Raw genomic sequence first — 11,839 nt, 5'->3', positions numbered from 1 at the left:
TTCTTGTATATGTCTTTCAGATTTTGGGCTTGTGGTTACTATGTGCTTCATATATACAAAGCTATGTTTATAGACATGTTTTTTAAGTTGATGTTCACTTAAATTTGAATGCATACTAAAATCACTACAATTTTTGCTCTACCCCACCATGTTAATTTTGTAATTATTTTTTACTTCTTTTTTTTTTTTTTTTTTTTTTTTTTTTTTTTTACTTTTATTAGTATTTATTTTATGCTGAATTTACTCCCGGGCCATAAGCTTTTGTTTCTTCAGTTTCTTCTGGGATATCTTTTTCTTCTGTGCCACCTCCTCTTCGGGTTTAGGAACGATCTGCTCCTTTTCAGTGAGGATCATCTCAATGTGGCAGGGAGAGCTCATGTACGGATTAATCCGCCCGTGAGCTCTGTAAGTTCTGCGTCGCATCTTGGGAGCTTTGTTCACCTGGATGTGCTCGATGACCAGAGAATCCACATCTAAACCCTTAAGTTCAGCATTACTCTCTGCGTTTTTCAGCATGTGCAGCAAAAACTCAGCACTCTTTTTGGGCCATCGACCCTGTGTCCAGCCCCACTGTTTGGCCTGGGCACACCGACCAACTCCCCCATTGTATCGACGGAAGGGGACACACTGCTTCTTTAAAGTGACATCTTTCAGATACTTGGTGGCCTTCCGAATGTGCATACCCTTGATGGCTTGGGCAGTTTCACGTGTGTTCTTAAAGTGAACACGAAGATTCGAACCTCTCGATTTGCATGACTTCGTGGGGTTTTCTGGGTCAAGCGAATAGCGAACCATTTTCAGAGGTCACCTCTGGTCACTTTCTGGAAGAGGACTATTTTTTACTTCTTTTGTGTATGTGTTTGTGTGTAACCTTAATTTATTGTTGTAATTACATATGATCTTTTTACTTTTGCATTTTAACCTTTGTAGTTGGTTGATCCATGTTTTTACTATTTGCCTTTGTCAATGAGAATTGTTTTATTTTCTTCTTCATATTTTTGACCTTTTCTTTTCTACTTACAGAACTTACTTTAACATTTCTTATAATACTGATATACTGTCACTGTGTCCTGAGCTGGGGAGCTCACGTGGATCAGGTTTTGGTGCATAGTTATATTGTTCTCATAAAATGAAAAGATTTTCCCTTTTGTAACCCTTGGAAAAGTTTGTATATAATTGCTACTATTTTTTTTTAATATTTAAAATAATTTACCCATGAAGTTATTTGGATCAGAAGTTTTCCTTGTGGAAAGGTTTTAAATTAAATATTCAGTTTCTTAAAAGATATAGAACTATACAATTTTCCATTTCTTCTATGTTAATTTTGGTAATGTATTTTTCAAGAGATTTATTCAATTCACCTAATTTTTCAAATTTGTTGATGTTCAGTTGCTTACCATTGCTTATCTTTGCAATATCTGCCTTTTCATCTGGATTTTCACATTTATTAATATGAAATTGTTCATCATGTCCTCATATTATCTTTGTAATATCTGTGTCAATTATATGAATGACCTGTTTTTCAGTCCTGCTAAGGTTATATTTGTATTTTGTTTTAAAATATGTATTTCTACAGGATTATTACTTTTATACTCACATTTTATTATGCTCTTTCTTAGTGCCCTTTGAAGATACTGTTTTTACAAATTGAAGGTTTGTTGCAGCCCTGCATTGAGCAACTCTTATCAGCACCATTTTCCCAATAGGATCAGATAATGGTTAGCATTTTTAGTAATAAAATATTTTTAACTTAAATATATACATTGTTTTTTAGACATAATGCTATTGCACACTTAATAGACTATAATATAAATAACTTTAATATGCACTGGGAAACCAAAAAATTTATATGATTCACTTTATTGCAATATTTGGTCTAATGTGGAGTTCTGGAACTGAACATATTACAGGAACACCTGTAATATGTATGAGGTTTGCCTGTATGTCTTTCCCAAAATACAATTTTTGGATTTCTTCATTTTATATATTGCTTAACTTCAAAATATTTGGTGTATTTTCTGATTAACATTTTGTTAATTGATTTTGAGTTTAATTAACTCTAGTCAGAACATATGCTATATGATATAAATACTTTGAAATTTGTTGAGACTTGGTTTATGACTTGGTTTAAGGAATTAAGGAAAATTTCAGTAAATGTTCTATGTGTACCTGAAAATAATGTGCATTTTGTAATTGTTGGATGTAGGTTCTATACATGTCAATTCAATCTAATTTGTTTAAACTTGGTGCTCAAATATTTTATCTATTTATTTCTACCTGAATGTTCTATCATTTACTGAGAGATATGTTAAAACTACCTGTGGTCATGGATTTCTCTTTTTCTCCTTTTATTCTGTCAGTTTTTGCTTTTTAAGGTTATATTAGTAGTTGTGTAAAATTTAGACTAGTGATATGTTTATAGTAGATTAGGTAGGATGTTCTATCATTATTAAATATCTTTTTGTACTGTATCTTGTCTTAAATTATACCTAGACTGATATAATGTGTATTTATACTAGTTTTCAAAAAGAAAATGATAAATTTTTCATTCTTCTACTTTCAGCTTTTCTGTGTATTCATATTAAAGTTTGGTTCTTATGAATAGCATATTATTGTTTTTAACTTGTGGTATCACAGAATGTCTTTCAAGTATAATATTTAGTCTATTTATAATAAATGCAGTTTGTAATATTTGTGAATTTAATTCTACTATCTCATTATATTTTATTTATGTATATGACTTTAATTTTAATATAATTACCTTGATAATTATATATTTTTATATTTTTAGTCTCTTCAATGGTTACACAAATAAAGCCTACAATAAGTTACACCTTTTATCACTTTCCAGCAAAGAAATTGCATTTGTCCCACTCTAATCACTTGTGCTCTTGTTTTATATTATAATCCTTCAGGTACTCTAGTTCCTATTAAAAAATACTTTTAGTTTTTATTCTGTATATATGTATATATATATATATGAAAACATATATATATATATATATATATATATATACACACACATTTACTCAGAATATCTTTTCTGGAATACTTCATTTCTTTCTGAATTCCTATATCACTATCTGAGATAATTTTTTTCTACTTTAAAGATATTGCTTAGTATATTTTATAGTATAAATCAACCAGTTAATTTTTTTTTAAATATTTTTCTTTTGCTAATATTCTAAAAGATAATCCAGTTGGTTGCAGGTTTCTATGTTGGTAGTTACTTTTTAAAAATGTTAAAATGTTTTAAAATTTTATGTTTTTTATTAAAGTGTAATTGACATTACATTAGATTGTTATACAAGAATGATTTGATATATGTATATATTATATATATATTATAACATGATCACAAATTAGCTAACATTTCTCACTGTATGTTGTCATAACTTTTTTAATGATAACTTAAAATTTACTTCCTTAGAATTTTCAAATATGAAATACAGTATTAACTATAGTCATTATGCTGTACATTATGACATTTACTTTATAACTGGAAGTTTGTTTCTTTTGACCCCGTTTACCCATACTCATCCCCTTCCTCTGGCAACCTCTACCCTTTTGTGTATCTGTAGACCATCTCTTGTGTTTGTTTATTTTTTTAGAATACATATATTTGGGAGATCATATTTGTCTTTTCTAACTTATTTCACTTAACATGGAGGAAGCTTGTCACAAAAGGCAATATTTCATTTTTTATGGCTGAATAATATTCTTTTGTTTACATATATATATGTGTGTATATATTTTTATACATACACACATACATACATACATATATATATTCTTTCATGTACACAGTTGACCCTTGAGCAATGCAGGGGTTAGAGTCAAAAATTGGCATAGAACTAAATTTGGCCCTCCACATACGCAGAATCCCAACCTCAGATCAAAAATGCAGTTTTGGCCATTGAAGAAGGTGGATTTCAGTTTAAATGGACCCATGAAATTCAAACCTGCATTTACTGTATATTTACATCTTTGTATATATCCATTCATTCATTGATGGCCATTTATGCGCTTTCATATCTTGGCTGTTGCAAAGAATACTGCAATGAACTTGGGGGAGGGATGCATATATCTTTTCAGGTTAGTGTTTTAATTTTCTTTGAATAAACACCCAGCAGTGAAATAGTTAGATCATGTGGTAGTTTTATTTTTAATTTTTTGAGTAATCTTCATCCTGTTTTCCACAGTGGCTGCACCCATTTATATTCCCACCAACAGTGCACAAGTATTCTTTTCTCTATGTCCTCACCAACACTTACTATTTTTTGTCTTTTTCAGAGTAGCCATCTAACAGGTGTGAGGTGGTATCTCACTGTGGTTTGGATTTGGATTTCTCTGATGGTTAGCAGTGTTGAGTACATTTTCATATACCTCTTGGCTATCTGGATTTCTTTTTTGGAAAAGAATATCTATTCAGGTCTGCCAATTTTTAAATTTGTTTTTTGCTATTTGGTTGTTTGAGTTCCTTCTATATTTTGGATATTAACCCCCTTTCAGATATGATTTGCAAATATGATAGATTCTCCCATTCAATAGGTTACCCTTTCATTTGGCTGATGGTTTCCTTGCTGAGAAGCTTTTTGGATTGATGTAGTCCCACTTATCTTTGCATCTGTTGCCTTTGCTCTTAGTGTCAAATCCAAAAAAATTATTGTGAGGTTGATGTCAAGGAGCTTACAGCCTACATTTTTTTCTAAGAGTTTTGTGGTTTTGATCTCACATTAAAGTTCAACACATTTTAAATTAAATTTTTTGTACAGTGTAAGATAGTCATCCACTTTTATACTTTTGCACGATGCTGTCCAGTTTTCCCTAAGCCATTTATTGAAAGACCATGCTTTCTCCATTGTATATTCTTGGCTCTTTTGTCATAAATTATTACCATAAATGAGTGGGTTTATTTCTGGGCTATTACCATTAATGTATGAGTCTGTTTTTATGCCAGTATCATACTGTTTTGATTAGATAAACTCGGTAATACTGTTTTAAATAAGTGAGCATGATGCCTCCATCTTACCTTTTGTTTCTCAATATTGCTTTGTCTATTTGAGTTCTTCTGTGGTTCCATACAAATTTCAGAAATGTTTGTTCTATTTCTGTTTAAAATGCCATTGGAGTTTTGATAGGAATGGCATTAAATCTGTAAATGCTTTGAGTAAATATTTTAACAATTTTAACTCTTCCAATCTTTAAACAGAATACCTTTCTATTTGATTTCCTTCATCAATGTCTAATAGTTTTGTGTACAGGTCTTTGATCTCCTTGGGTAAGTTTAATTCTAGGTATTTCAGTATTTAATGCAATTGTAAATGAGATTGCTTTCTTAATTTTTATCTTAGTTTGTTATTACTGTATGGAAACAACAGATTTTTTTATATTGGTTCTGTATCTTACAACTTTACTGAGTTAATAGATTACCATATATGGAAAAATTCCTAAAGAGTCCACCAAAAATTTTTAGAACTAATGTCATGTCTTCTGCAAATAGTGAGAGTTTTATTTCTTCCTTTCCAATTTGAATACCCTTTATTTCTTTTTCTTTCTAATTGCTCTAACTAGAACTTCAATACTATGTTGAGTAAAAGTGACAAAATGGGCACCCTTGTCTTATTCCTGATCTTAGAGGAAAATATTTCAGTTTTTCATCATTGAGTATGATGTTAGCTGTGGATTTGTCATATATAGCCTTTATTATATTGGAGTATGATCCTCTTATAGCCACACAGGAGATAGTTTTTATCACAAATGAATGTGGAAATTTGTTGATGATGTTCTGCATCTATTGATATGATCATATTGATTTTATTCTTCATTTTTGTTATATGGTATATCACATTGATTTTTGTATGTTGAACAATTCGTGTATCACTGGAATATACCCCACTTGACCATAGTGTTTGATCTTTTATTCGTCGGCAGCCGTCCGTCTCAAGAGACGATGGTGTAGCTTCCCAAGAGTCCATCTGCACCGCCGAGAATGGCTGTGCAGTCCGACTCGGGAGTGACACGGTATCTGTCTCCTCCCGTGTTGAATCGACATCTTGCGATGACGCTGGAGTGTCCTCTCCAGTGGAGCTGAAGCTACAGAGCCTGGGCAGGGTGATATGGAGGGTCTGCTGTTGCCCATGCAGCAGACCCCCCCTCTCTTCGCAGCTGAAGGGTCCAAGGGAAAGACGGAGTCGATACAGCTTGGGTTCAGGTGCGCCGCAGGAGTTGCCGGTGTTGACTACAACGTCAAACCGCCTTAGGGACTCCGGCTCCGGATTTTCTGTCGGGGTTTACTCCCTTAGCCTTTCCCCTGAAGAGGTATGCCGCAAGGCAGCGGAGGTTTTTTGGAGTCAGAGTTTTCCTTCTCTGATGTACCCTGACTGGAAGATCGAACCAGCGACACTTAGCTCGCAGGCCGACGCTCAATCCACTGAGCTAAACCAGCCAGGGCCAGATCTTTTATTAAACAGGAGAAAATGAACAAAGTCTATTATATGAGTGTATTTTCAGGGGTGCCATATGAAAATGAGACCCCTGATGTATTGGGCAGTTGAGGATTATACACCAGTGTTGACCAAGGAGAGAGGCAAGGGTCTTAGATTTCAAAGAACATTGACAATTTACAGGTAGTTGAGAATAGTGAAACACACATGGCAAATTCTTACTAAACAACCCTGAAACAACGGGACTCAGAGTGATCTAGTAGAAAGGGCCCTGCTTGGAGCCTTTCTATCTACCATACTAAGGTGAATATGCTAAGAATCCCTTCATGGAGCAGGTCTTTCCATCTGAATATTTTAGGTAAAAAATGGGTAGGGTCACAGGTTTTATTTCTGATTTCTAAAGATATTTTAATTACAGTTGACATTCAATATCAGTTTCAGGTATACAGTATAGTGGTTAGACATTCATGTCTTATGAAGTGATCTCCTCAATAAGTCTAATACCCACCTGACACCATACAGTTATTACAATATTGACTATATTCTCTATGCTGTACTTTACGTACCTACATACCTATGACTATTTTGTAACTGCCAATTTGTACATCTTAATTCCTTCATCTTTTTCACTCAGTCTCCAATCACTCTCTCATCTGGCAAATACCAATTCGTTCTCTGTATTTATGAATTAATTTGTTTTGCTTGTTCATTAAGTGAAATTATATGTTGTTTGTCTTTTTCTGGCTAATTTCACTTAGCATAATACCCTCTAGGTCCATCCCTATTATCAAAAATGGTTAAGATTACATTCTTTTTAGGGCCGAGTAGTATTACATTGTATACATGCACCACTTCTTTACCTAATCTTCTATCAATTTGACACTTAGGTTGCCTCTATATCTTGGCTATTGTAAATAATGCTGCAATGAACATAGGAATGCACATATCTTTTCATATTAGTTTTCTTTATTCATATAAATACACACTAATGGGATTGCATGGTGATATAGTAGTGATATTTTTTATTTTGGGGGGGATCTCCATACTGTTTTCCAAGGTGGCTGCACCAGTTTGCATCCTACCAACCATGCCTGATGGTTCCCTTTCTTCACATCCTCACCACAGTTTTTTGTTCTATGTTTTTCATGTTAGTCATTCTGACAGGTATAAGGTTGATGATTAGTGATGTTAAGCATCTTTTCATATGTCTGTTGGACATCAGTGAGTCCTCTTTGGAAAAATGTTTATTCATGACCTCTGCCCATTGTTAAATTGCATTGTTTTTCTTTGTGGTGTTGTATGATATCCTAATATATTTTGGATATTAACCCCTTATTAGATGTATCACTGGCAAGTATCTTCTTCCATTCTATAGGTTGTCTTTTTCATTTTGTTGATGCTTTCTTCTGATGTGCAGAGACCTTCAGATGTAGTCCCATTTGTTTGTCATTTTTTGTTTCTCTTACCCTAGAAGACATATCCAAAAAAAAATATTACTAAGAGTAATGTCAAACAGTTTACTTCCTATGTTTTCTTCTAGGAGTTTTATGGTTTCAGGTCTTACATTTAAGTCTAATCCATTTTTAGTTTACTTTTTGTCTGGTGTAAGAAAGTAGCCTAGCTTCATATTTTGGCAAGTTTTCCCAGTGCCATTTATTGAATAGAATATCTTTATCTTTACCCCTTTGTATATACTTGCCTCCTTCATTATAGATGAATTAACCACACAGGTGTGGGTTTATTTCTGGGTTGTCTATTCTGTTCCATTGAGCCATATGTCTGTTTTAATGTCAGTACCATGCTGTTTTGATTACTGTAACCTTAGTACTGTGATACCTCCAATGTTGTTCTTCTTTCTCAAAATTGCTTTAGCTATTTGGAGTCTTTTGTGGTTCCATATACATTTTAGGATTATTTGTTTTGGTTCTATAAAAAAAAATGCCATTGTTATTTTGATGGGTATTGCATTAACACCATATATTTCTTTGGCTAGTATGAACATTTTAACAATATTCTTCTAATCCATGAATACAATATATCTTCCCATTTCTTTGTGTAATCAAAGGATTTCTTTCTTAATGTCTTATAGTTTTCCAAGTATAGATCTTCTACCTCCATGGTTAAATTAATTTCTAGGTGTTTTATTTTCTGATGGAATTGTAAATGAGATTGTTAATTTCTATTTCTGAGCATTTATTATTTGAGTATAAAAATGCAACTAATTTATGAGTATTTTGTATTCAACTGCTTTACTGAATTTGTGTATCAATTCTTTTGGTGGAATCTTTAAGGTTCTCTAATACATAGTATCATGTCATCTGCTGGTATTTGATCTTTTAAATGCATTGTTGATTTTGATTTGCTAATATTTTGTTGAGGATTTTTGCATCTCTGTTCATTAGGGATATTGGCCTGTAATTTTCTTTTTTTGTGACCTCTTTTTTTTGAACTTGGTTTCTGAATTTGGGAATGTTGGCCTTATAAATTGAGTCTGGTAGTGGTTTATCCTTTTCTGGGTTTTTTTTGGAAGAATTTGAGGAGGATTGGTAATAATTCTTCTTTCAACCTTTGGTGGAATTCAACAGTTAATCTATCTAGTCCTGAGCTTTTGGCTGTTGGAGTTTTTCTGATTACTAATTCAGTCTTCTTACTAGTAATTGGTCTGTTCAGATATTTTAAAGACTTTATTAGAATTGCTTTATCTTTTTTTCAATCACAGTTTACATTCACTATTACTCTGGATTAGTTTTAGATATATAATAGCACAGTGGTTAGACAATTATGTGCTTTACAAAGTGCTCCACCTGATATTTCAAGTAACCACCTGATCTCATACATAGTTATTACAATACTATTGACTATATTTCCTGTGCTGTACTTCACATTTCTGTGACTATTCTGTAAATAACAATTTGTACTTCTTAATCCCTTCACCTTTTTCACCCAGCTCTCTAAACCCTGTCTCCTATCATTCCTGTGGTCTGTATCTGTCCATCTGTTTCTATTTTGCTTATTTTGTACTTTATATTCCACAAGTATGAGAAACCATGTGGTATTTGTCTTTGACGTATTTCACTTAGCATAATGTCCTCTAGGTCCATTCAAGCTGTTGCAAAAAGTAGGATTTTATTCTTTGTTTATAACGTAGTAGTTCATTGCATCTCTATAACATAGCTTTATTATCTACTCATCTACTGATGGGCATTTGCGTTGCATCCATATCTTGGTTATTGTAAATAATGCTGCAAAGAACATGGGGGACTGCATATATTCTTTTGAATTAGTGTTTTGGTTTTCTTCAGATATATTCCAAAAAGTGGAATTGCTGAGTCATAAGACAATTCCATTTTTTGTGGAACCTCCGTACTGTTTTCTATAGTGACTGCACCGATCTGCATTCCCACCAACAGTGCACTAGGTTTCCTTTTTCTCCACATCCTTGCCTACACTTGTTGTTTGTTGATTTATTGATAGCCATTCTGACAGATGTGGGGATGGTTTTGATTTGCATTTCTCTGATGATTAATGATGCTGAGAAACTTGCATATGTCTATTTGCAATCTTTATGTCTTTTGTGGAGAGGTGTTTATTCAGGTTTTCTGCCTACTTTTTAATTGGTTGTTTTCTTGATGTTGAGTTGTCTGAGTTTTTTAAATTTTGGACATTAACCCCTTATAAGATATATCATTAGCAAATATCTTTCCCCATTTAATACATTGTCATTTTGTCAATGGTTTCCCCTCTTGGGCAAAAACTTTAGTTTGATTGAGTTCTATTTGTTTATTTTTTCTTGAGTCCTATTTTTTCTTTTGTTTCCTTTGACCGAGGAGCTATGTCATAAAAAATATTGCTAAGAGAAATGTTCAAGATTTTTGTTCAGGTTTTCTATTTATGATTTAGACTTGGTAGATTGCATGTTTCTAGATATTTTTTATTTCTTCCTGGTTGTCTTATTTGTTGGCATATAATTTTCATAGTAGTCTCTTATGATGTTTCATATTTCTGTGGTATCATCTGTAATGTCCCCTCTTTCATTTGTTTTTATATATTTGAGCTATTGCTCTTTTCTTGGTGAGTCTAGCTACAGGTTTTTCAGCTGTTTTCTTTCAAACAAGCAGTTTTACTTTCATCTAATTTTCTATCTCTATTTTATTTATTTCTATCTTATCTTTGCTTCCTTTCTTCTAACTTTGAGCTCATTTTGCTCTTTTCTCCTACTTCTTGAGGTGTAGTTAGGTTTGAGGGTTTTTTTCTTAGGTTTGAGTATTTTTCTTTTATTTTTGATGTAGATATTTATTGCTATAAACTTCCCTCTTAGAACTGCTCTTGCTGTGTCACATTAGTTTTAGTATGTTGTATTTTCATTTTCATTTGTCTCAAGGTGTTTGATTTACTTTAATTTTTCATTGGTCCATTGATTGCTCAGCAACATGTTGCTTAATCTCCACATATTTTTGTATTTTTCTCTTTTCATCTTATAATTAATTTCTAGTTTTATATCATTGTAGTTGGAAAAGATGCTTGATATGATTTTATTCTTTTTAAATTTAACTACTTCCTTTTTAGTGTCTGCTAGCCAGTTAGCCACCTGAGATATATAAAAGCCAAGTGAAAACAGGGAACCTATACTGAAAATATAATTTCAACACAAGTCTCTGTCTTTGAAGTTCCTGACAGTCATATGTTGCTGCTAAGTCTGTCTCACATGGAAATATTGGAAAACTACTGTTTTGAAACCTGACCATCATATTAAGTCTGAACTCAAATTTTAACTTATCCATTATGCTTTCTTTTATTCTTTCAATTAAAAGAATTCTTCTTGGTGCTTCTTTAGCATGTTTAATATCCTGTAGTTATTTTCTGTACAGTATTACATGGTTTTATGTATCTATCTTACCGCCACCTTTACTGATCAACAAGATGAGGATAGGGTTCATAACATTTATTTCTGTATACCCCATATCATCCAGCACAAGCATTCAAATTATGTGAACTCTTTGTGTCTGCTTAACTAATTATTTATAATAGTAAATACAGCCAGATTAGCCCCATTTACATCAGGTCGATTTTATGTGGTTTTTGCTCTGATATTATAAGTCACCGATCATTTATGTTTTTATTTAACAACAGATATTGTGCATGTATTTTGGCCTGTTCTCTACTGACCAAGTTTTATTTCATTTTAAAACTGTTCTCTACTTTTTTCACTATATGTATACAATGTCTTTGTGAAGAAATATACACGCATTTGTATAAACATGTGTATGTCTCTCTATACACCTAAGTTAAAATGGTTAGCAGTTCTTCAGATAACAAATTTCTTGTGTGTTTAACTTTTTACATCTTGTCAATACCCTGCTTGATGCTAGGCACATGCGCATTGCTTAATAAAT

General features: G+C 32.6%; 1 protein-coding gene across 1 annotated transcript; it reads right to left on the bottom strand.

Moving 5' to 3' along the window:
• Window positions 1-207: 207 nt before the first annotated feature.
• On the bottom strand, window positions 208-826 carry LOC150016240 (large ribosomal subunit protein uL22). The gene has a single exon (XM_090271948.1). It carries the CDS (start codon window positions 793-795, stop codon window positions 241-243), a length of 555 nt encoding a protein of 184 aa, XP_090128074.1. The 5' UTR covers window positions 796-826; the 3' UTR covers window positions 208-240.
• Window positions 827-11,839: the final 11,013 nt, after the last annotated feature.

This window comes from Furipterus horrens, unplaced genomic scaffold, assembly GCF_987537825.1.
Source record: "Furipterus horrens unplaced genomic scaffold, mFurHor1.1.pri manual_scaffold_3, whole genome shotgun sequence".
Classification (NCBI taxonomy): domain Eukaryota; kingdom Metazoa; phylum Chordata; class Mammalia; order Chiroptera; family Furipteridae; genus Furipterus; species Furipterus horrens.
The sequence above is the reverse complement of the archived record's forward strand: the minus strand, read 5'-3'. Positions and strand labels throughout refer to the sequence as shown.